The sequence below is a fragment of the Odocoileus virginianus genome, chromosome 15 (genome assembly GCF_023699985.2).
Source record: "Odocoileus virginianus isolate 20LAN1187 ecotype Illinois chromosome 15, Ovbor_1.2, whole genome shotgun sequence".
Classification (NCBI taxonomy): Eukaryota; Metazoa; Chordata; class Mammalia; order Artiodactyla; family Cervidae; genus Odocoileus; species Odocoileus virginianus.
The window spans coordinates 48271841-48298121 of record NC_069688.1 but is presented as its reverse complement, the minus strand read 5'-3'; the positions used below and the strand labels follow the sequence as shown (position 1 = coordinate 48298121).

At 43.1% G+C, this 26281-nt stretch overlaps 1 protein-coding gene across 3 annotated transcripts in view; it reads left to right on the top strand.

The window, feature by feature from the left end:
- Nucleotides 1-26281, top strand: part of GRHL2 (grainyhead like transcription factor 2) — a 169980-nt gene that overhangs the window by 69494 nt on the left and 74205 nt on the right. For all 3 annotated transcript variants that reach the window (XM_020874442.2, XM_020874441.2, XM_020874443.2), the window contains exons 5-7: nucleotides 1948-2003; nucleotides 4839-4995; nucleotides 9575-9686. In XM_020874442.2, coding sequence (XP_020730101.1) covers nucleotides 1948-2003; nucleotides 4839-4995; nucleotides 9575-9686 — 325 coding nt within the window. The remainder of the gene's footprint in view (nucleotides 1-1947; nucleotides 2004-4838; nucleotides 4996-9574; nucleotides 9687-26281) is intronic.

Sequence of the window (26281 nt, the reverse complement as noted above, 5' to 3'; positions counted from 1 at the left end):
TGGGCTTGTGTTGGATGAGTCTAAGAAGGGGGCATGAAGTGACAACCAGCTCTGGATTGTGTATATCGAGATGTTGGGGGCGGTCTAGAAACTGGGTGTCTCGGTCGTCATTGCTCAGACGAGGTGATGAACAAAGCGAGGCTGAGGATATCTTTGCTAGGAAAGCGTCAGTCCCACAGGAGGAGCGAGCGTTGCTCGCTTGTGTAGCTGTGTTGCTGTCTTCTGGGCTTCTGTCGGTCTTCTCTGTTGTGCCACTGGACACAGTACATCCTGTTAGAACTGTCAGGGCTGATTGTCAGTGGGACTGATTTTACTTTCTCAGTTGTGATGTGCTGTCCTTGAACTCTGTGGCTGTTCCTCAGAGTGCTTGCACATGGTTTACAAATTTTTAAATGAATGATTATTTGGCTAATATTCTAGACCAGAAGCTTCATGAGAGCAGGGCCTGCATCTTTTCTTGTTTACTGTGGTAACCGTAGCACCTAGCATGGTGTCTGATACAAAGTAGATGCTCAGCAAATATTTGTTGAAGGAGTAGATGAATAAATACGTTAATAAGATTTAAAAATTAAGAAGACTTAAAATTGGTGACTGATTAAAGACATGGAATTATTTAGCTATATCTGATGTACATATAAACTGTGATGTAAGGGTACACTGCGGTCTAGAGATGGTGGTTGGAAAATAAACCACCATCCTAGTGATAGTGGTTAGAGATGGTTGCTGGAAAATAGCTGGGAGTAACCCTTCCCTGGGGATGACAGAGGATGAGATGAGTGGATGGCATCACTGACTCAATGGACATGAGTAGGAGCAAACTCCCGGGGATAGTGAAGAATAGAGAAGCCTTGCAGGCTGCAGATCATGGGGTTTGGAAAGTGTTGGACACAACTTAGCAACCGAACAACAACAACAAATGCTTTCCTGAGAAGGAAATCTTTGAATTACTTTTCAAAGAATGGACATTTATAGCAGAGAAAGGAGAAGCAAGATGGTTGTTTCTTAGAGAGACTGGAAAAAACGCCACAGTGGAAGGTCCAGGTGTATGTGATCCACCAAGTGCTTTTTCATCAGTGTTCTGTTATATTCACTTTAAGATCAAGAGTTAGCGCTTTTGTGCATCTACTTGAAAAGGGTCTAAAATGTAGTAAAAATGCATCCTACTTGCACTAAATATAGAACAACTGGATGTCTGTGAACCCAAACCTCCTCATGTGTAATATGACTCAGAGTTTCCTCTCCAGACTCACTCTTAACAATGTTGCGAATATGAAGATCTTAGAGAAGGGCACTGAATATGATCAAGTGGTCACTATAGAACAGAATTTAATACACGTAGATAGAGCTCGCCACATTCCAGGAACTGTTCTTAGTAGTTCACGGCTAATAATGCAGTTAATTCTTCTCATCTCTTTAACTATGCATTTTACAGCTGAAGAAAATACAGCACTTGCCCCAGTCTACAACAGGCAGCAGGTAAAAGAACTAGAACTCGGCTCTAGACAGTCTTGCTCCAGAAACTATGCTCCTAACACTCTCAGTGGGGCTTATGATATGCTGTGTGGCCTCCCTGTATTCAGTGTTCCATTAACTCAGAATTCGAGACTCTTGGAATAGTGCTGGAGATGAGAAAATAGAAGAGATGTTTAAAGATTTGAGGAAACAGTTTCCAGTACCTGGAAACACCTTAGGAGCACCTGTGAACATGTGAATAAAAGCACAAATACATTTTATGTTGAATATAATTCTTAATGTGCAAGTACTATGCCAGTTCTGCACACAAATGGTAACTATTTTCACTGTAGTTGAAAACACAATACCAAAAAAATGTGTAATTTTCCTTTCTAAAACGAGGATAAGACAATGGATACCTTTGCCACTTTGGTGGGAGGGAGCATAATGACTCACCTGTTTGTTTTAATTTTGATGACTTTTTATATTTTGCAGAAATTCCGGAGTGCTTCGGTCGGAGCTGAGGAGTACATGTACGATCAGACATCAAGGTAGGTTTACAGGAGATGCCCCTAGACACTGATGCACCGATAACTGTTTAAATGTATCTTCAAGTTATACTTCTGCAGCTTTGCAATAAAATCTTCTTCTCTGCACAGTGACTTCTAAATTATTATTCCCAGTCTGGATCAGCTTTCTGAGGCCTGTACTCTTTCTTTGTCCTTTTGTTGGCTAGATATCCCTTAAGTGTTCCTCTGAATCTGACACTTGGGCCTCCAACACAACATGTGCATAACGGAACTCTGTTTCTTTCTCCCCTTTTCCCCTTCCTTCTTGATGTCTTTCACATTTTCTTCCACTTTTATTCCTTCTTTTTAAAAATTAATTAATTAGTTAATTAATTATATTTTTTGGCTGTGCTAGGTCTTCCTTGCTGCGTGCAGTCTTTCTCTAGTTGTGAGCAGGGACTACTCTCTAGTTGTGGTACCTGGACTTCTCATTGTGGGGTCTTCTCTTGTTGTGAAACACAGGTTCTAGGTGCAGGGGCTTCAGTAGTTGCAGCGCACAGGCTTACTTGCCCTACGGCATGTGGGATCTTCTTGGACCAGGGAAAGAGCCCATGTCTTCTGCACTGGCAGGCAGACTCTTAACCACTGGACCACCAGGGAAGTCCCGCTTTCATTTCTTGTTATGTGTAATGATGTAGCCATCCTCCAGAGGTGCCTGAAGACAGGAGAGGAGGACATGAATGAATGAATCTCTCCCATTTGCAAATCTTACCAGTGATTTCACCATTTCAGATAGAATAAAACACACATTCCTTATGAAGGTGGTTAGAGCCCTCCATGCATTGTAAACCTCCTCTCCCACTGTGTTTCTTGCCCCTTTATTTGTACGTGTATGACCCTCTTTTCTTCTGTCTGTTTTCTCTTAAAGTCCTTCTGCTCCTTCAGGGTCTTGTTCCAACCTCAGGCTCCCCAGTCATCCTCTCCAGATTGTTCCAGACAGAATTTGGCTGTGCAGTGGTGGCGAAGGGTAGGGAAAATGCAGAGAAGAAAGTTTCGAATCAACTTCTGAAATTTGGAAATGCATGGATAATTTACATGCTATCCGTCCGGATAACCATGCAACCAGCTATTGGGCCATTAAAAAGAGCGTTGACCCACGATTTTCGTGCCCTGTTTTCGCTTTCTGCTGCTGTCATTGTCCCCTGGAGTGAGCGAGTTTCTCAGCCTCTTCTCAGCTGTGAAATGAAGAAGGTGGTTCTTATCTTGTGCTGTGGATCAGCCTGGGGGACGTGAATCCCCTGAAATTATATTACAAATCATTTGTGTTCATATGTGCTTTTATCTGGGGAGAAAGTTCACAGCTTTCTTCATGTTTTTCAAGCAGTCTGTGCCCTAGACAAGTTGCAAGCTCTGATCTAGGTAATTCCTAATATCCTGTCCAGGTTTCAAATTTTCTGATTCAGTGGTTATCTCGAAATTGCTTTTTCCAGGCAAAATGACAGTGGAATCGATTCTATCTTGAATGATTTATTTCCCACCTTATTCTAAGATGCATATTCTGGAATTTGCTTTGTTTATCAGCTTTAACCTAAGATTTTTTATCATATAAGAGAAATATTATTTTGCCCTTCAGATTTCTTTCTCATTATATAAGCTAAAAGATAAGAAACACTGCAGAAATATTCAACATAGAAAGCAAGAGTCCTCCATAATCTTATAGGTATATCATTTTAGGAAGCAAACTTTGAATCTTTTTGTACCCAGTCTTTCACAGACTGTGAAATTTAAAGGGCTAAAAACATAGATAGACACAGTGAAGAGTTTCTGATGATCCAGAAAACAGACAAAGCATTTGCAGTTGGATCATCATCTGTGCCATCCTGCAGGGTAGCAGAAATAAATATTCTGAATGAGCATCTTAAATAAAAAAAGATGGTGGTTCATATTCGTTGCTCATTTTAAACAATGGCCATGTTTTTCAAACTTGGGAAAAATTAGTGTTTTCATTTTACAAATTAAATTATATTTGTCAAATATTAGAGAAATTATTAAGAGCAGGGATCTGCAGACTTTTTTTTTTTTTTGTAATAGGCTAGATATTAAGTATTTTAGTTTTAGCGAATTACACAGTCTCTGTCATAACTACTCAGCCCAGCTGTGGCAGTGCAAAAGCGGCCATGAGAAGATAAAAATAGATGAGTGTAGCTGTGGGCCAGTAAAACTTTATTTACAAAAACTGCCAGCCAACTGGCTCTGGCCCAGGGACCATTGTTTGCAAGCTCCTGCTTTAGAGTAGTAACCCTGTCATGAGTTCTTCTGCAGGCTTAGAAAACAAGACCCCCAAATCAAAAAATAATCCCTGTTATGAAACTAGATTCCCTAGAGATTTCAATAATGAGTGTTGAGTTCTAGATTTTTATGTTCTGAGGTGTTTTAAAGTGGGATGTAGCTATGTGCAACACCTCAGTTAGACAAAAGAAGGTTAAGTATATGGATCAATTGAACAAAAGCACTCATGCCTTTGGCTTATTGCTAGAATGACAGAAGCAAGTCCTGTCTAAGTTCAGGCATTGCAAAGTGCCAGCTAAAACCTAACAAAGGCTCCCCTGGCCCTGCCTGGCTCAGTGGGATGGGCATGCCGTGGACTTTCTCCCTTTCTTAACCATCTGGTTTATGGGCCACTAATAGAAATGTTATGTGCATTGTACTAACAGTGACCTTTGGTATAGTCTCATCTCTTTTGCCATATGCTGTGTTTTGTCTGTGAAATGGAGTAAACGTTGGTTAATGTTCATACAAAATGTTATTGATGTGAGATTGATCCCAAAGGCAGAAATGTCTGAGTGAATCTGACCACTGTTTGCTTTCTGTTCATAGTGGCACGTTTCAGTACACCCTGGAAGCCACCAAATCTCTCCGTCAGAAGCAAGGGGAAGGCCCAATGACCTACCTCAACAAGGGACAGTTCTATGCCATCACGCTCAGCGAGACGGGGGACAATAAGTGCTTCCGACACCCCATCAGCAAAGTCAGGGTAGGAGCCTCATTTCTCAAATAAAGCATGGAGGGAGCAGATGAAAGCCTTGTTACTTACCAGCCTTGTGGAGGGGCATGGAAAAAAAATTCCAAAGTAAATAATTCTAGAACAAATGTCAGAATTGGAGCACAGGAACTTATTGGCTTGCAGTTTATCATTTTGATCAGTAACCAATAAATCCCAGGGAACAGACATGGTGGGAACATGCTTTCTGACTGTAACCAAGGAATTTCCCCAGCTTCATTCATTGCCTATGTGGTATCTAGTTATTATCATCATTGTTTTCAATCAAATGATATTCATTTTTCTAGTAAGTAGCTGTAAGTCAGAGCATATCTGTGAGCGGGAAAGAGCTGGGCTTTCTTCTGTAAAGGAGGGTGCAATTCATACATGTCCCTGGACCCTTTGCAGCTCTACTTAAAAGCCTTCTGCAGCCCAGTGCTTACTAAGGAATCAAGGGGTTCAGTTCAGTCACTCAGTTGTGTCTGACTCTTTGCAACTCCATTGGCTGCAGCATACCAGGCTTTCCTGTTTATCACCGACTCCTGAAACCTGCTCAAACTCATGTCCATCGAGTCAGTGATGCCATCCAGCCATCTCATCCTCCGTTGTCCCCTTCTCCTCCTGCCTTCAATCTTTCCCAGCATCAGGGTTTTTTCAAATGAGTCAGTTCTTCACATCAGGTAGCCAAAGTATTGGAGTTTCAGCTTCAGCATCAGTCCTTCCAATGAATATTCAGGACTGATTTCCTTTAGGATGGACTGGTTGGATCTCCTTGCAGTCCAAGGGACTCTCAAGAGTCTTCTGCAACACCACAGTTCAAAAGCATCAGTTCTTCAGGGCTCAGCTTTCTTTATAGTCCAACTCTCACATCCTACGTGACTACTGGAAAAACCATAGCTTTGACTAGATGGACCTTTGTTGGCAAAGTGATGTCTCTGCTTTTTAATATGCTATCTAGGTTGGTCATAACTTTCCTTCTAAGGAGCAAGCGTCTTTTAATTTCATGGCTACAGCCACCATCTGCAGTGATTTTGGAGCCCCCCAAAATAAAGTATGTCACTGTTTCCACTGTTTCCCCATCTATTTGCCATGAAGTGATGGAACTGGATGCCATGATCTTAGTTTTCTGAATGTTGAGCTTTAAGCCAACTTTTTCACTCTCCTCTTTCATCAAGTCCACCATAGTTTGGTCTCAGGTCAAACAATAGGGAGGGAACACAGCCCCGCCCATCAACAGAAAATTGGATTAAAGATTTACTGAGCATGGCCCCGCCCATCAGAACAAAACCCAGTTTCCCACAGAGTCAGTCTCTCCCATCAGGAAACTTCCATAAACCTCTTATCCTTATCCCTCAGAGGACAGACAGAATGAAAACCATAATCACAGAAAAGTAATCAATCTGATCACATGGACCACAGCCTTGTCTAACTCAATGAAACTATGAGCCATGCCATCCAAAGATGAATGGGTCATGGTGGAGAGTTCTGATAAAACATGGTCCACTGGGGGAGGAAATGGCAAACCACTTCAGTATTCTTGCCTTGAGAACCCCATGAACAGCATGGAAAGTCAAGGGGTGGGCATGATATGATCCCTACCTGGAGTGACTTGAAAGAATTTTCACATCCATGAGGGTTAGTTCTATTTGTGGGAAATGAAACTGTCTTGGAAGTTCGCCAGCTTCTGGCATTCTCAACTCTGCCAAGAAGGGCGGAAACTGGTCGTGCTTCTCTACTGAAAAGGAAAATTATATATACAAGAGCTCTGAAAGGAGGTTGAAGGACTTTCCTGCCCTGTTGTAAAGTGATTTATGCTGCTGTGTGCATGCCTCCTTATTTTATCATAACTGCCTCCTCCTAAGCTGTTTCTTCAGCACATTGAGAAAGGAACGCCGTGCTCTGCCGGGCCCAGTTCACCCCATCTCAAATTCCCACGCAAAGGGTACCACACGAGGTCGCAGAGAAAAGCGTATCCGGGCACCTGCTGGCTGACTTGCCTGTTACTAGCTTTAGGTAAAATCATTACAGTGGTGTGCTCTTGAATCAACCAGGTTTTATGACATTGTTTGCATGAGAAAGACAAGGAAGAACTGCTCCTCCTTTGTCCAACAGGCCTTCTTCTCTTCAAGGCTGTCCTGGTTTCAGATTGGAGCTTCAGGGAGCAGGGTGGTTGAGAGTGAAGGGAAAGATGGGGAGGTAGGCTCTGAGACTAATGTCCTACCTGAGGCTGAGCTCCAGGGTAGGTGCAAAGATGCTCTGTGTGCGGAGTGCCCTCCAGGGGGCTTAGGACATCCCCAGCCTGTGGTCAGGCCTGCGGTGGAGGGATGCTGTCTTCATCCCCATCGTCACCCTGCTCCCAACAACCACAATAGAACAGCTAGTGTTTATTGAGTGTGTGTATGTTAAACACTGTACATCGAGTAGCTCTCTGAAAGTAGCAACAACCCTGTGCCATAGGCATTACCTTTATAATGTTCCAGATGAGGAAACTTGACCTTTCAGAAGTCAGCGACCAGCCAAGGTCACACAGCTCAAATGTAAGGGAGCCAGGTAATATCCCAGACAGTCAGACTTCTAACCTACTCCCTAAACACCTGAGTGTACAGTGCTGAGTAGCATGGAGGCCTGAAAGGCATAGGATCCACCTCCAGAAGTTGACCCTAGTGCACCCTATGCCATCATATATGAATGCCTGGTGAGAAGACACCGGATACCTCTTCTTTAAAAAAAAAAAAAAATCTTGCCAATTACAAGGTAGTGTATAACTCATATACACCTTGGTAATAACACCATTATCATCACCCTGAAAAGGTGATGTTAGTAATCTAAGGCCACGGCAGCAGTTTGGAGTATAGTGACTTTTCCAAGAACTTTCTTTCATTGAAATCATGAAAATAATGTAGTTTATTTTATCTCCTTTTGTTCCATTTTGCCTAAAACAAAGAGCCTTCCTTCTCTTAAGGTCTTCAATCTAATAGCCTTGGAGAGCAGGATGGCCCTTCTCGGGGTTGGTCTTTCTTACTCCTCGGCTCTGGTTAGCGAGACACCTGGAGGAACAAGGGATGCACTTAGAATCTCTGAGCACTGATTTCTGTGAACAATCCCAAGTCAGAGCATGTAGCCTTGGTAATAGCAGTTTCAAACTGCCTTTTTATTTATTACTGAAAAAATACATTTCCATACCAAGAATATGCCATTACTTATGCTGAGTTAGTCATTCACTAGAAAAAATGTTATTTTTATTTTGGAACAGACAGAAATAAACAGCAAGAGGCTGTGCAGTGAATGTTAACAGAAATAGAAAGACCTGAGGAAGGGGAAGGGGGAAGGATGGAGGGAGGCTGAGCCCCGGGTTCCATCAGCACAGCTGGAGGGTCCCTTTCTCATCAGCTCTCCTGCATGCCTTTGTGAATTATGCTGCTTGTGGATTTGAATAATATGGATGCGTTATTTCTAAACCAGCTTTTCTAACAAACGTCTGCTTTTTTTGTGCAACAAATGTTTACATACCACTGGGAATAAGCCAGATCTTGACTTCAAACTACGCTACTATCATGCATTTGGTATCTCTTGTTTGTCAGGGACTAGGGACACATGGTGAGTGACACGATATCCCCGCCCTTATTAACATAAGACACTGCCGTGGACTGAGTGACTGTAAGAAATTAGGTAGATATGTGTCAAATGCTACAGAGGGCAAGGCATGAAGGAATGAGAGTCGATGAACTATTCTCTTGAAATAGCAGGAAAATGTCTAAGAGGTATTTTGGATATGGAATGAGATGGGGAGTATATTCCTGGATACTGTATTCCTCATGCTGAAATTAAAGGGTTGTAAGTTGCGGGTTTTTTTTTTTTTTTTTGGTTTGTTTGTTTGGTGATTTTGGGTACCTTCTCCATCTCATAAGTGACAATTAATTAACATATATTTAGTTTAGCAAGACAGTTTGTAACTTAGAAGTGGAAGTCATTTGCTATTCTTATTTCTACAGATATAATTAGTTTCATGGGCTCATTTAAAAGTATATCCACATATTTAAGGAAATCATATGGTTGACTTTGTATCTTTTGGGCTGTGATATATCTGTATTTTATATCACTGTTCATCAGTGTGAGCTCATCTTTTAGTATTTCTCTAAGTACCATCACTGATCCAGTCAGAGGCGCTGAATTAGGCCAGAAACACATATTTGCTCTTTTACAAAAGCACCAAATTCTATGTTTAAGGATATGACATTTCAAAAATGGCCTTGTATCCACTGTAAGAAAAAAATATTTTTTGGTATTCTCACTCACCTCACAAAATAATCCATTTGCTGGTAAATTGGTTAATCCAGTTGTGTGTTAGTCATGGTAAAGGTGAGGTAGCATTCTTTTTTACTTTGTGCTATTCTCATTTCCCATTCGTTTTCTAAAAAGTAGGCCTATTTTGAAACAAAACAAACCCTACAACTGAGCTTATCTAAAGCAAGAAAAGCAAATTTACAGAAATTAAGGCAACATACCTCTGGTAGGATTTCTAGAACTGGAGACTGAATGGAAAGTAAACTGTGTGGTTCTCCCTACCCTACAGAGCGTGGTGATGGTGGTCTTCAGTGAAGACAAAAACCGGGATGAGCAGCTGAAATACTGGAAGTACTGGCACTCTCGGCAGCACACTGCAAAGCAGAGGGTCCTCGACATTGGTAAGTTGACCTTGACCTTGGCCTTCTTGCATGGTCTTTGGTAAACCTCCATGTTGCCTTGATGCAAAGAAGAGCCCAGAAATCACAGCTGAGACCTACATCATTCCTGTGATGTGCCCGGCACTGGTCTGTGCAACTTTCCAATATTTCACTACATTTAGTACAAATTAGGTTGAGAAGTCAAGATCGGGCTAAGCTGAGGGCAAAACACTTTGTGTCCCATAGAAGTCAACGGTGTCTCATATAATAACAGATTTAGATTTACCATGGCCATGCCAGTTTCTGAAACATTTCCATGCCCTCTTGTGTTTGACCTAATAACTGGCAGGCAGGCCAGAGGAACTCTTATTCCCTCCTGTAACATGAGTAACCTGGGCTCATTTGGTTATAAGGTACTTGCAAAGGTCATGGACTAGATAGAGCATTCTAGTTCTCTAATTTTCCATCTTGTGTTCCTTCCATCCAAACGCACGTCTAGGGCAGAGTACTAGGTGATCAGACTAACGGAGTTCAAGAGAGTGTTCTTGGCAACAGAGAAGGGATGATCTGCCCAGTGCATTTCCGGGAGTCTGTATATTCCTAAACATTATGCTTGTTCTTTCGGAGCCCCCTGGGTGGGACTCAGAGTCCAGTCAAGAGAACAGAGCCCATACCAGTGGTTGCATGGAGAGGATTCATTGCTGAGGTTGGGAGGGCGGAAGGCCCCCTGAGGCCATGAGAGAGAAGCCACAGCAGGAACTGGCTGCTCTTTGCTGGAGGGCCGGAGGATCAAAGGGAGAGGGGGGTGGGAGTTGTGAGAGCCGCCAGGCAGGGGCTGGATGGCCGGAGCCAAAGCTGGGACCGCGGAGGGAGCAGCTGTCTTAGAGCAGCGAGAACCGAGAACAGAGAATCTGCCAGAGACACCCCTCAGTGTAGAGCCCGGAGGAGACGGGATGCCCTGCCCCTCCGCCTCCCCTGGCGCTTTCCATTGGCCCCATTGCCCTGAAGAGGAGGGCACACCCCCCTGGCACGTGCGCTTTGCAGGATTCAACGTCTAGACACAGAGCAAAGTGGGGGGTGTCAGGGATTGATATTAAAGTGTCTAGAAATAACTTAAGACCACAGTAATTATATGTTTCTAAGTAATTTTAACAGTTCATCTACATCCTGCTCCCATCAGAAATTATTTCTCATTTATAGGCTTTATTTTCACGTTTCCCAGACCTAGAGGCACAGTCCCAGTGAGGACAGGCCAAGTCCAGTGAGGAAGGTTTCCGCTGTGTTGGACACCAGGGTCAATAATGAACCACTAGAAGGATGTTTACTTTGATTTCTTTCACATTGTAACAAAGGATTTTTTTCAGATCCCTTATCTCACACTTGCTGGGACCCTTTGACCAATGGTAGAGGAACTAAGGTTGGAGACTCACTGTAGAACATATGGAAACTAATTTGCTGGTTTTTCTTGCAAAATGGCTACACCACTCCTTATCTCTACCACAGATGCACACACACACACACACACACACACACACACACTCACACACATCTCCTTTCAACTAGTCAAACAAATTTATTTAATAAACAAGGAAACCAAGGCTTACTGACCCGCCATTCCTTTCCTCCGATAATTAGTGCAAGAATTAGTGCAAATGCTGGGATAAAAGCAATCTTTCTCACCCAGGTCACACCCTGAACTCCCAAGATCGACCAACTGGGAAGAAGGGTTTGGGAATACTTGCTGTAACCTGCTTTGGAGGCAGTCTGCCCAGAGCAGAGGAACAATTTTATTTTATTTGAAAAGTTAGCCTTATAATTATTGCCCAAGAAAGGAGCAATTAAGTGGAAATGTGGCCTAGGTCCAAATAAGGCAAATAATAAACACGTTTTACTGGCATACCTGTGGGTTCAACTTTGATGTTGTTACAGGGTTTACTTAGCCCAGAATGATCTCTCAGGTCTCATAGGATTTCAGATCTTATCTCTCTTCTTAATCACCTCCTGGCTGCTTTTTCTTCCTCACATAACCCTTTGCACACGTGTGTGTGCACACGAACACATACACATTTATCATTGAGATTTGTGACTTTGACTCAGTAGCTTCATGGCTTCCTGGGCTATTTGCTGACTCTGAGATTAAAGCATTGAATCAGCCTATTAGGTTCAAATGAAAAATCAGTTTTCTGACTACAGTCTCGACCCCTCACCTCAGCCTGACCAGATAAGGAAAGATGGAAGAATTTCCTCTAATTCATTCTTGTACCAGATTTTAAAAAATCAAACAGCTTGTTCCTCTGTCAGTGGGCGGTTAACACCATTTCCAATAGAAAGGTGGGGGGTAAGGTTGCTGTGGCGACTCCATCCATGTGCTATGTGCCCTCCCCGCTGGTAACTGCAGGGCGGTGTTGAGAATGTCTGTGAGGCTGCACCTGGGCTCAGCCAGGGGGTTACCAATGCCTGCTGAGGGGGAAGGGAGGCCCAAGAGTGCGTTTATGCTATACCTTTGTCACTTTGGGTGGAGAACCTTCTAGTGGCCTGCAAGAGAAAAGGACAAATCCAGAAGTGTTTCCTGTATTATTTTTCTTTAGCTTTATGAACTGGAGATTACAGTCAGGGCTCCCAGGCCGCAGTTCCCCAAGCCTCTCCCAGCCACTGTGGTCAGCAAGTCCAACCGAAGCCTCTAGGTAGTGACTTTGAAGCTGGCATTAGAGACTGAGATGAGGCCTTTTTGCTAAAATGAGCATTCGTAACCCGGGTCCTTGAGGTCTGTGGGTGGGCTTTGGGGAACCTCCAGTCCTCAAATTATGTGCAATACCACTCTGTGTGTGGATGTGCAGGTCCTTTCACCTTCTTTCCAGGGTTTCCTGGGACAGCCAGCCCTCCCTCCATCACTCCGTCTCCCTGCTTCCCTTCCAAGCAGCGCCCAGTGGAGCTCTCACCTCTGTGTCTCTCCTTCTTCAACATCCCCTCAGAACAAATGTGCTCAATCAACTCTTGCAGCGCCATGGACTGTAGCCCACCAGGCTCCTCTGTCCATGGGATTTCCCAGGCAAGCATACTGGAGTGGGTTGCCACTTCCTTCTCCAGGGAACTCGGCACTCACGCTCGAGGATCATCCTGTCACCTCTGGGCCCTGATATAATCATGCTCGGAGAACATTCTCCATCTTTCCTTACATAAATCTGTCTCCTTTGGACTAACTGTTGGTTGTTCTTTGTGGCCCCTCCTCATCTCCCACATACTTCTGATCCTCTGAGTAGCCCGTGTGTGCTGGCTGCCTGATGGGAGAGGACCCTCGGTGTCCCTGTTGGAGTCCCCATCTGTGGAAAGACCATCCACGGAAAGTGGAGGGTCAGGGAAGAGAGCTGCTCCTCAGAGCACGAGGCACCTCAGCTGCCAGCTTCCTGAGTGCTGAGCGGAGTTCCTGGTGAGGCCCTTCCTGCCTCACATCAGTCACATCCCTCTCTGGGTGGATACTCACATGTAGCCTGACTTGTTCCCTCGCTTCTTGGAGGCCTTTGCTTGTCGTCACTGTGTCGGAGAGACCTCCCCTCTCACCTCACCCAAACATCACGCCCTCGTTGCTCTCAAATTCCCTTAACTGCTCCGCTGCAGATCCCTGTCACCACCAAACATGTCATGAATACATGTTTCTATTTCTTCTTGCATCTCCCCTCATGCCACACTAAGCCCTGTAAGAGCAGGCACTTGTCTGTTTTCTTTTCTGCTCCAGGCCCAATGCCTCTCACAGAGCCTGAGTCACCGTGAGCATTTGATAAATATTTCCTGAAGGAGTGAATGAACGTATGAACGAATGAATTAACGCATGTAAGGATGAAACTCTTATTGCAGTGATAGGAAGCTGGCTTTCAAAGGAGCGAACTGTGTCTTAGTAACATCTTCCATGTGTCTGTTGCCTTTTGTGTACCAGGCTCTTTCTATACATCTTTCTATAAGCATTTTGTCCTTCATCCTGAAAACAATGTATTTTATCGCTGAAAAGCTGAGAGGGTGAGGTGCGAAGAATTTTACCCAGGATCGAACCCCTGGTGAGTGGTGAAGATGGAAATTCAGGATTGCTAGAGTGTGCAACTCTTGTTTTTTAAATTATTGTGTGTCTTCACTCCACTGTCTCTCATCTTTGTATCTTGACCTCTAGGTAGTTAGTGGAGAAGGCAATGGCACCCCACTCCAGTACTCTTGCCTGGAAAATCCCATGGACGGAGGAGCCTGGTGGGCTGCAGTCAATGGGGTCGCGAAGAGTCGGACACGACTGAGCAACTTCACTTTCACTTTTTACTTTCATGCATTGGAGAAGGAAATGGCAACCCACTCCAGTGCTCTTGCCTGGAGAATCCCAGGGATGGCAGAGCCTGGTGGTCTGCCGTCTATGGGGTCGCACAGAGTCAGACACAACTGAAGCGACTTAGCAGCAGCAGCAGCAGCAGGTAGTTCTTGGCCCCCCACCAGCCCCTAATCACATGCAGAGAAACTGCAAGCTTTCATGATTTGACCTTGCATTAAGGTCCTGCCTCTCCCCTCTGCACCTTCCTTTCCAGACACTGAGAACATTTTGCACTCTGGGTGGTAGGACTTGGCTGCTGCTAGTTTTGACATTTCTAAAAGCCAGTTCAGATGTGTGGTTCTTGTACATTAGGCCATAAACTATGTTGGTGGGGAAGGAAACATTAGCAATTAGCTCTTGCTGGATATAAGTAAAACAAACAAACCCCAGCCCAAGTGCACTCTGCTGCTCTGCAAAGCACATAAGTAGAGTTCTCCAAGTTTCACAAGTTCTTTCTTGTGAGCTCGTCGGATAACAACAGTTACTCCAGGTCGTCAATATGTTCACATTCTGCAGCCCAGAGTGTTCCTGCACTGATTGTACCAGCTTTATGGAATCACCACTTCAATGGTATCTGTCCTTTGCTCGTCTCTGAGTGTGAAAGCCCCTTTCTCAAAGGACAGGGAGTCAGTGTTGATCCTGTCTTAGTTACCACCAGCTTGCACAAAGGCAGAGTAATTCCACATTCACTCAGCAAACCGACCCTTCGGTAGGAACTGGTGATTCAGAGATAAATAAATAAGGCAGAGCCCCATCCTCAAACTGCTCCAGATTGGAGGCAAGAAGATGACTGGCTGAGGTTATCACATGGTGAGAGGCGGATGGGAGGAACACTTGCAGGAGTTGTTTCTAAGTCCCCTCTGAAAAGATAACAAGAACATGTGAGTTCAAAAAGGTGAGGGAAGGTGCTGTGAGCCAAGGAAACAGCCCATGCAGAGGTATGGGAATCAAGACAGTAACACTAAAGTGAGATTGGCACGTGATTTTATAAAATCTGATAAAACTGTTGGCAGAGATGGGAGAGGTGGAAACTCTCGTGCATGCTGGTGGGAGTATCATTGATTCAACCTACACAGTGGGTGGGGAGACTGGGAGTAAACTGGGCTGAGAAAGTGAGCGGGAAGACTGTGGGAGTTGTGGAGAGGCTTGCTTCTTTAAGGGGAACTTTAGAGTGACCTGGTGGCTCAGACAGTGAAGAATCTGCCTGCAGTGCAGGAGACCTGGGTTCGATGCCTGGGTCGGGAAGATCGGTGGAGAAGGGAATGGCTTCCCACTCCAGTATCCTTGCCTGGAGAATCCCATGGACGGAGGAGCCTGGTGGGCTGCAGTCCCTGGGTCATTGAGTGGGACATGACTGAGTGACTAACACTTTCTTAGAGTGGCAGGGGTAGGAAGTATAGATGGGATTTGCCGGTCTCAAGCTGTAAGAGGAGCCCCATGTAAAGCTGTTTCCGTGAGCTACAGGCTGAAGCTCTGGGTCTCCCGTGGAGGCTGAGTGAGCCCAGCAGGGTGGTTTGGGGTCCAAAGCCCAGAAAGTTCCTGGTATGAGAAGGCTCTTGACTCCAACCACACGTATCCTGGTGGTCAACTCAGAGCTGCAGGCGGAACGCTCGGGAAATGCTCTCTCAGACCGTTGGGTGGGTCTTTGCAGAGGAGCGTCACCACACCGGATACTGAGGGGGACTGAGCTCAGAGTTTCTCGTCTTCTGCCGCTTTGACACTAGCTTGGCTCCACAGAAGCTTGCTTTGCAGTTTCGTTGGGGAGATTTTCGAAATGTGTGTGCTTATAATTTTTTTATATCGAGGTGTAACATGCATATGTTGTTTTTCATGAATCCATGTTTTTCTCTTGTTGAATGGAGTGAGCTTTAGAGATGCAGGAATATGTAAGTGAGGGCCATAAAAGATGTCACTCATCCAGGGGTGTGTCCCATTCGCCTTCCAGAACTCTTGACAAGGGGGAGACTGGGCAGAAATGCAAGCAAATGGAACACTGTGATGAGGCGATATTTCTTTTTATTGAGTTTCAGGGTTTGATTTGGGAGACTTTGCTCAACCGCTAAGGATTTTTAGCAGGACAGTGGTATCTGTATTTCAGAGAGGTGGTTCTGGGCCAGAGTCCAGGTGGGATGAAGTGAGGGAGAGACCCAGAGGAGTAAGCTATAAAGGAGAGATGCAAAGTTAACTCAGGAATGAGAGATGAATTCTGGAGCTGGTAGACTCTCAGAACTGACTGGCTATAGGGATAAAGGAGAAGAAAAAGGTCACAGAAAGAAAGTGCAGCTTTGCCAGTGAGGTAGGGGGTGGGAGGAGCAGCGAGCATGGTGCCCCATGTGCCAGGGGGTGGGGGCTGGCTGATGCCGAGCCCAGCCAGGGGCACCATGACTTTTAGGCACCGTCTACACATCAAACAGGCTGGGAGTTCCCCGGGACTCATTTGCACAGTGGAGAGATCCAGTTTTGCCCCATGTAAGCCATTTAAAAAATATTTGAAAGGAACTACCAATCATAAAATGAACCAGAATGCATACCAAGTCTACTCAAAGCATGACTCATTACCCAACCACTTTCTTGGGAAGGAATGTTTTTCTGTTACTTTTCAAGCAAGGAAGGAAAATTCAACAATTAAGATTGATTTATAGAATGAACAATCAGAGGCTACAGCAGATACATTGAAACTCATTCAAATATAGCTTCTCTCTTCCGAAGAGAATTAAGAATTACTTGCTTGCTTTACAATGCAGCTTTTTCAAAATAATGAGCGTCACAGTTTTTGCGCTTTCCGAAAGGGTGGTATGTATGGTAATGTAATGAGACTAATTCCCCAAGCACATCTGAATGAGCAAAATTACTTGATAGTCACATCCAACATAATCAGTATTGATATCACTTTGCAGTTAATTGTGAAACCAACCATTTGCTCTTTATTCAATCTCTCTTTGATTTTGGTTCCCAGAAAGTAATCTTTCCCTGTATTAATTATGTACTATATTGTTAATATTAATCCCATTGTTTTCCATGGTAACTGACAGGCAGTTATAGTCTGTCTTTGGTTACTAGCATGTGATTATAAGATTTTCATTTGTCCCCTAATACATGTATATTTCTTTATTATAAAATTGTGCTGTTGATAGCAATCTTATAATAAGATAAAATTTTTCATGAATCCTTAAGTTCCAATGAAATAAAAACATTTTTTCAAGTTTAGTTCTAGATAGTTTTCTTTGAGGGTCAAAGAGAAGCCTTTTGGGAGAGTCTTGAATACAGAATTTCATCGACCATTGTGACTTACTCAGCTTGGCTCATCTGTCCAGGGCTGGGAGCTGTCTTCTGTGTGGAGTCATACTCCACTTTCAAATAGGAATTGCGAATAAAATGAAGTTACACCTTTATTTTTTCCTTCGAGTTTTCTACAGGAGCCTGGTTTTGGATGTGCCTTACAATGTGCTTTCTTGCAGTTTTTATAGTCAGATGCTGATTTGGGTTAACTCAAAGCTATGCAGAAAAGTGGGGTGGTGGTGGTATAGAGATTGATGGGCTGGGGGAGGCACCTGCTGGCTTTCAAGAGGTCAGGTAGCCAAGTAGTCAGCGTGGATCTGTGGCCCAAATGGGCCTAGATTCAGACATGAGTAAGATGTGGGGTAGGAAGTGACTCCTCTTTTAAGAAACATGGCTGGAAGGAAAGAGGAAGACCTAGCAATAGTTTGGAAGGAAATCTGCCAGGACCAAGGCCTGGATGTGGGGTCATCTGGTGAACTCTGGCCCTGTCCTGGCCCCTTCCCTGGGGGAAAGCCTGGGGGAACCCTGTAGCTTGCCTCTCTCTTCCCTGGGGTTGCCCACCCTGCCACTGAGTTTTTTTCATTGGTGAGCCCCCCTCCCCCAGCACTGAACAAACCTGCTCTCTCCCTGCAGTTGGGAAAGTGTGGGACTTCCCTCCTTTAAAAATAACTCAAGGAAATGGAATTTTGATTTTTGATATTTCCTAGACTCTTTCCACACTTCTGAATAGATATGAAAAGTAAATTTGACTCAAAACCAAACCAAACCCCTTGAGAGCCCTCAACTTAAAAAATAAATAAATAATAACCCAACCCAGGGCTGGTTGGTGAGAGTGAGGGCAGTGGGTGAGTCAGAGCTGAGATGGTGGAGCAGCCTTGACCCCTGCTTCCTGCGTGGGCAGGGGCGGGGAGTGGGGGAGGGGGGCCCCGCCTGCCGGTTGATCCTTTGCTCTGGCTCTTGCTCCAGTTACAGGCAGTGTGAGCGCCCTCTGATTTACAGAGAAGAGCTGTAGCCACAGCTATTGGACAACTGTTTTCACCATCAACTTTGGTTAGAAATCATGGCCGTGATAAAAATGGTAGGCTGTTAGTTCTCTATATTTAAAAGATGATGCACTACAAATATTCTTTAAACTTTAATCTTAGTTCAGGCAGAACATACTCATTTTCAATAAAAATTGAACCACTGTGAGTTTTTATTTATTGCATGCATGTCTCCGTATGAGTTTTAGGAGCTAATTCTGTTGGGGACAGCACCTCTGAGGAGAATCATTTCCTCCTTGGCATGTGTGCCTCGGGTGATGGAGGGCTCCCCCAGCCTTCCCCCGGGACAGGGCCAGAGTTCACCAACTGTCCATACAGCCAGGCAGATTTCCTTCCAAACTACTGCTGGGTCTTCCTTTTTCCTTAAAATCCATGTTTCTTAAAAGAGGCGTCACTTCTGACCTCACATCTTACTCATGTCTGAATCCAGCATAATCTGCCTTTTATTAAAATTTCTTTTTTTTAAAATTGGAGTATAGTTGCTTTACAGTATTGTGTTCTCCTGTACAACAAAGCGAATCAGCTGCATGTGTACGCGCATGCCCTCTTTTTTGCGTTTCCTTCATGTTTAGGCACCAGAGGGCACTGAGGGGGCTTCCTGCGCTGTGTGTCCTCGTTAGGTATCCATTTTACACACGTGGAGTACGTATGTCAGGGCCTGTCTGCCACTCCATCCCATGGCCTCTCTTCCTTCCTTGGTATCCTTATGTTTGTTCTCTGCATCTGCATCTATACCATTTTTCTAGGTTCCACATATGAAAGTGAAAGTCGCTCAGTGGTGTCCGACTCTTTGCGACCCCATGGCCTATACACTCCTTGGAATTCTCCAGGCCAGAATACTGGAGCGGGTAGCCTTTCCCTTCTCCAGGGGAGCTTCCCAACCTGGGGATTGAACCCAGGTGTCCCACATTGCAGGCAGATTCTTTACCAGATGAGCCACAAGGGAAGCCCCAAATATGTGTTATGTATTTATTTTTCTCTCTCTGACTCCACTCTGCGACAGTCGCTAAGTCCATCCAGACCTCTGCAAAGGACACAATTCCATCCCTTTTAATGGCTGAGTAATATTCTATTGTATATGGGTGTGTATACACATATGTATGTATGTGTATGTATGTGTGTGTGTGTGTGTGTATATATGCCACAGCTTCTTTATCCACTCCTCCACTGATGGACTTTTAAGTTGCTTCCATGTCCTGGCTATTGTAAATAGCGCTGCAATGAACTTTGGGGTGTGTGTATCTTTTTTAATATTCACGTTTCTTATTGCCATATCTGTAGGTCTGTTTCACCCCTAATTTTCCTAGTTACTTCCAACCTCCCCTTCATTTCTCCTCTAGAGCTCTCCTTTCCCAGAATGGCCCTTCCTCCCTCCTTTACCTGGCAGTCATCTCACTCCTAAGACCTTGTTCCACGACCCACTTAGGTGAGATCTTCCTAATCTTTCAGACATCAGCTGCTTCTTCCACAGATTTTAGTTTGTACTTAGACCGTAACATTGCTGGGTTTCACTTGGTTTATCAGTTTACATTCTGTCCATTCCACTAGATGCCAAGCTTCTCAAGTGGAGAGAAAATTTTTTTCTGTAACTTTGTATGACCAGCGCCTGGTATGGTGCCTGGCACAGAAAAGATGCTGAACTAGTGCTGACTAGTTGATGAACAAACTTCCATGTATGGTTCTGTGTATGTAGGTAACACCATGATAAGGGAATATGTGCCTTGTTAACAAGGAAATCAGGGTGGGGTTGGGCTCTGTCCTCTTCTATGATGAAAGAATCAATTTTGGTGGTATTTTTCTGGATGCCAGCTAAATGTGCATGTGGTACTTTAATTTCTTCTATTTTAAAAATTGTTGCATTATACTATAGACTTTTTGATGAACCATGGTTAGCAACCCCAAGACTTAATTGCTAACATAGAAATATAATACCTATATTAATAAACCAAGGGCAAAGTTCTTTTCATCTTGGGGGCTTCATTAATAAACCAAAGGGAAATTTCTCCTTTTAACTTAACTGGAAATTATTGTTATTTCCCTGAAACAAACAGAAATTTGTTTTAAAGCAAGCTTTACCAAGAAAAGATTTGGAAATTAAAAATTGTAATTAATCTAGTCTTTAACTTGGGTTAATTTTTCTTCACTGCTCCTGGGAAGTGTGCCTGGTTGTAGGCATTATTGTTTAAGAAACCTTTCTGGAGAAGTACTTCCCCACTGCTGGCAATTTTAAAACCCTGAGTGGTTAGCCAGAAGGAATGTTACAGAGAGGGTTAAAGTTAAAGGAATGTTACAGAATGGGTGCTTGAAGGGCATCCACTGAATGGATGCTCTGAGAACCTGTTTCAGTGAACGGCTGAAACTTTCTCATAAAGAGATCATAGCTTACATGATGAGCTTTCAAAATGAACACATACACACATAACTAAAACCACTCAATAGACCTATCATATTTAATACTGTAAAATACCTTAATTTCCTGTCTTCTACCATTTTCTTTTTCACATTTACTGGATGCCACATTGCTTTCTCTTGCTTGGTGGGACCTTTCCTGTATCTTTAGCTATATTTGACCATGCCTTCATCTCAAACATGTAATCTATGCTCTCTATTTGATTTTGTGTCTTTAAAAAATATTTATTTGGCCACGTTGGGTCTTAGTTGAAGCACCCAGGATCTTCGTTGCAGCACGCAGACCTCTCAAGTTGCAACCTGTGGGCTTAGCTGTCCCTGGAATGTGGGATCTTAGTTCCCCGACCAGGGATCAAACCCATGTCCCCTGCCCCGGAAAGTGGATTCTTAACTACTGGACCACCAGGGAAGTCCCTGATTTCATAGTTTTTGCTTGGTGCCTAATTATTTTCTTTCTTTAGAGATGCATTTAGTGAAATCTCAGCCTAATAGTCTCACATTTTTTAGTGTTACTTCTTTGACTTAAGAATTAGGGGAAAAAAAACAACCCTGGCAAGACAGTCTGATAGTGTCACGAGATTCATCTAATTACTAAACAGAACTACAGAGCTGGTCTTTTCAGCCACGCTCCAGCAGGGACTGGAAACCTCTCTCTCACCCTGCGTTTCAGCGGGAACAAATGTATGTCTTCTTTGTCTTTGCACTACCCGCAAGTGTGGAGTTAGGCAAATGTAAAGTTTTTCTTCCCTGTTTACAAAATCTAAAACTTGCCAAGAGAAAGCTTTTTCTGTACAACAGAAAAAAACAGAAAGTTTTTTATGCTGTGAGGCCAGCCCTATGTTATCTTCGTTTCATAGATCAAGGAGCCAGCTTTTCTAAGGTGGAAGTTGCTATTAATGGATCTTGAGCTATTGAAAGAATTGGGTTTGTAATTTCCGGTTGATCAAAGGGTAATCCACATGAAGATTTACAGTTCTTGTAGTGTGTCTGTGTCCTGCACCCCCAGTTACCAAAAAGTCATTTCTTTTGTTTGAATCTATTCAACTCAAAAGGGCAGTTATAGGTGTTGGAAAATCATTTCTGACATTGAGGGCTAGTAGATACTAGAATGAGACTTTGAGAGAGACTGGAATGTCTTAGGACAGAATAGCAATTCTAAAGACTGTTGCTAATAATAAAGTACCATCGTTTGAGAAAGAATTCCATTGTCTTTCATAAATTAGACTTGTGTAAGTGGGAAGTGTCACAGTTTCCGGAAATGTCAATGACGTGGGGAAAGCTTGGGGACTTGTGCTAGACGAAGGGAACCTTGTGTATAGGTCTGACCTAGTTTTGGCTGAATAACCACACTGAGCAATAACTTCTGATCCTAGATGTCTATAACATCTTGTCCTCTGCCTCCCCCGTAGAGTGTTAGCATATTAAGTAACAAAATAAAGAGTGGAAAATTGAAATAAAACATGAATAGTTCCTACAGTATACACAAATAAATTATTTACTGAAGACCCCTGTCTTCATTCATTCAGTGAACTGTCAGGATGTGTTAGGCACTTTTGTGTTTTCACAGATTTAAAAGTCATAAAGTTTAAAAAGACATAATAGGTAGATTGAATTTAAATCTCACTAAATAGCAGACTAATGAGAAGAGTTTAATTTTAAGCCTATCCAAGTTGATTTAAATTCAGAGCTAGAAGTCATGTTGTATGTGTCTATGGGCTATGGGAAAGTGAAAGTATTACTCACTCAATTGTGTCTGACTCTTTGTAAATCCTTGGACTGTAACCTGCCAGGCTCCTCTACATGGGATTTCTCAGGCAAGAATACTGGAGTGGGTTGTCATTCCCTTCTCTAGGACATATGTGTATGTGTGCCTACAAAGAGAATATGACCTACTTTCAATCTGAAATCAAGTTTATGGGTCAGGACCAGCATTCTTTTTCCCTGTTTTCCCATCATGGTTTGCTGGGCTTCCCTGGTAGCTCAGGTGGTAAAGAATCTGCCTGCAATGTAGGAGACCTAAGTTTGATCCCTGGGTCGGGAAAATTCCCTGGAGAAGGGAATGGCTACCCAGGATATTGAATATGGTTCCCTGTGCTGTACAGTAGACCTTGTTGTTTATCTATTTTATATATACTAGTGTGCATCTGCTAATCCCAAACTCCCAACCCATCCCTTCCCCAACCCCCTCCGCCTTGGGAATCATTAGTTTGTTCTCTATATCTGTGAGTCCATTTTTGTTTTGTAGGTATGTTCATTTGTGTCATATTTCAGATACATATAAGTGATATCACATAGTATTTGTCTTTCTCTTTCTGACTTACCTCGATTAGTATGATCATCTCTAAGTCCATACATGTAACTGTAAATGGCGTTATTTCATTCTTTTTTATAACTGAGTAATATTCCGTTGCATGTATAAACATCACATTTTCTTTACGCCTTCATCCACTGATGGATAGTTAGGTGATTTCCATGTTCTGGCTGTTGTAAATAGTGCTACACTGAACATAGGGGTATATGTATCATTTTGAATTATAGTTTTGCCTGGATATATGCCTAGAAGTGAGACTGGTGGATCATATGTCCCTTTTCACCACATCCTCTCCAGTATTTGTTATTTGTAGACTTTTTAATGATGGGTATTCTGACTGGTGTGATACCTCCTTGTAGTTTTGATTTGCATTTCTTGAATAATTAGTGATACTGAGCATCTTTTCATGTGTCTGTTGGCAATCTGTATGTCTTCTCTGGAGAAACAGCTATTTAGGTCTTCCGGATCAGCATTCTTAAGCAATGAAATCAAGCAGAGTAAAAATATTGGGTTGGCCAAAAAGTTCATTCGGGTTTTTCCATACCATTGTACGTTCAGGTTTTTCTGGATGATGTAAACCTGAACAAACTTTTTCACCAACTCAATACTAGCATATCTGGAATGCAGTAACGGGTTACAGTGTCAATGCTTTTCTTATTCTAAGTTTATGGTAAGTGCAATTGAAAGCTATCTCACAGGATTGTATAATTCTTTCTCTAGAAATAGAAGGGTGAGTCAAACAAATAAAATATTAGATTTCTCCTAATGGGAAAACTCCAAGAAAGAGTTCATCTTAAATGATATATGGAGAGTAAATATCATAAAAATATTGGTACCTCCAGCTTTAATAGTGCCAAAGAGTCACTCTACACCAGTCACAATTCTGTGAGTCACAAATTTTGTTTTCATAATGTCAGCCTCTTTTGTTCTGGATTATGTATGGAAAGGTGCTCATTGTAAAGGTTGTATATCACAGAACTTCTTAAGTTTCAATCCCAGCTTGTCCCTTTCAGAACTAAGTGACTGCCAGGGAGGGGAGGTACTCGACGCGTTTGCCCATTATACCAAGTAGGAATAATTTTAAAAAGCTACTAATCAGAATTATCTGAGGTTGTATTCACGAAGTATGTGTATTTAGCACACACTCAACTCTCAAAAACTGGTGGCTGTTCTTAACTGTTTGCTCAGGGCCCAGGACCCAGTGATGGAAATTCATTTAGTGCCTCTAAAAATCAGCTCAAGGGTCAACACCTTTAAGGAAACCCAGGTCACCTCCGACTTGGTAAAAATAAATAAAGGAAATCATGAACTCAGAGTTCTTGTGAGTCATTCAGATTTTAAGAAGCTGATTCTTTAGTTTTGAAAACAGAAAAAAAAAAAAAATCTCAGAACCTACTTCGACTAGGGTTTATTTATTTTTCATATTTCAAGTCAGAGCTAATACTCTTAGAATGACCCTCGATTGTTTCCGGAATTTGAACTGATCCCATTTGTCATTGCAGATAGAAGGACACAGATGTTTGAGGACAAAAGGGATGGGGGAAAGTGGGGACCAGCGTTGTTTCTGTCACCGACTACAGGACCAGTGAGGTCTGTTTTCTTAGACATTGTCTGTCTTTAATGGCTGAGGAAGTACAAGTGCAGTAATTCACTGGCGGTCTCAGGCTTTGGTGAGAGGAGGATAAATTTAATTCAGGTCTAGGTGTCTCCCCTGCCAGTGTGTTTTCTCTCTGTGCTTTGAACACCACTGTATAAATGGACTCCTTGTAGCATCCTGACCCCAAATGCATAAAATGCACAAACTACCACAGGTTCTTGGCTTTTCAAAAGAAGCATCTTCTTGGGCTGTGGTGTATTGCACATTGAGTTGGTACTAGTGCCTTGAGCCATTTTCAGCATTCTGGCTTCATTATTACACTAGTCCAGGCAGAATCCACACCTTTCAAAAGAGAAGCAATTTTTGCATTAATTATACCACTTCTTTTAATCTCCAACAATATATACAAAAATAATTAAAAGGAGTAGTTATAATTTACCAAGCAAGTGAACTTAATTAAGGTAAAGGAATTACTAGTTCCTTTGACAGCATTCCAGAATCACATTTACACATACAATCAGTTTGAAGAAAACAACAAAAGTCTGAATTTAAAGATCTTTTGGGACGTCCCTGGTGGTCCAGTGGTTAAGACTTCTTGCTCCCAAAGCAGGGGACCCACGTTCAATCCCTGGTCAGGGAACTAGAGCCCACGTTCCACAACTATGAGTTTGCATGCCATAGCTAAAGGATCCTGCTGCGATGACTGAAGACCCAGACCAGTCAAATGAAGAAATAAATCAAAAAACAAATATTTTTTAAACTGAAAAAATAAAGACCTTTAACAGACCAATGCATATACAAAAAAATAAAAAGGGAAACAAACGAATTCACTGTCCTGCTTTCCACTGCAATTAAAATAGAGTTGGATCCTATAGTATCAGCACAGAGTATAGCTTGCCAAAAACATATGGAAAGTATTGCATATCCATGTTTGTCTAGCAGTTCTTTACTGATAACACTGTGAAGTTTGTCATCTCCCCCCTGGTGGCTCAGATGGTAAAGAATCCACCTGCAATGTGGGAGACCTGGGTTCAACCCCTGGGCTGGGAGGATCCCCTGGAGCAGGGCATGGCAACCCACTCCAGTATTCTTGCCTAGAGAATCCCTGTGGACAGAGGATCCTGCTGGGCTACAGTCCCTGCGGTCACAAAGAGTTGGACACGACTGAACGACTAAGCGCACACACCTCCATTGCTTTCTTTCTATCCTCCCAGTGTCTGCAGGGTATGGAGATGTGTTCTTTGCTTCCTCTTCACTGCAACACCCCTAACTTTGCCCTGGTTTGCCCAGGTGTTTGCAATGGTCCCAAAATGTCCAGACTCTCCACCTCATCAAGCTTCCATTCCTCCAGCTAGTTTTCCATATAGACTATGCTATGATTTTTCTCTGTGAGATGTTAATGTCTGGTGGCCATTTATTGTTTAATTTGCAAGATAAACTTACAAGATAAATATAGGTAGTGGTTAAAATCATGGCCTTTGGCATTAAACAGACCTAGATTCAAATCACATGTTGTTCTGTCACCAGCCATGTTGCTTTTCACAAGCAGCTTAACTTCTCTTTAGACGGGGATGCTGATACCTGCCTCCTGGAACTGTGGTGAGGATTAGAGGAGGTTGTGTCAGTAGAAGG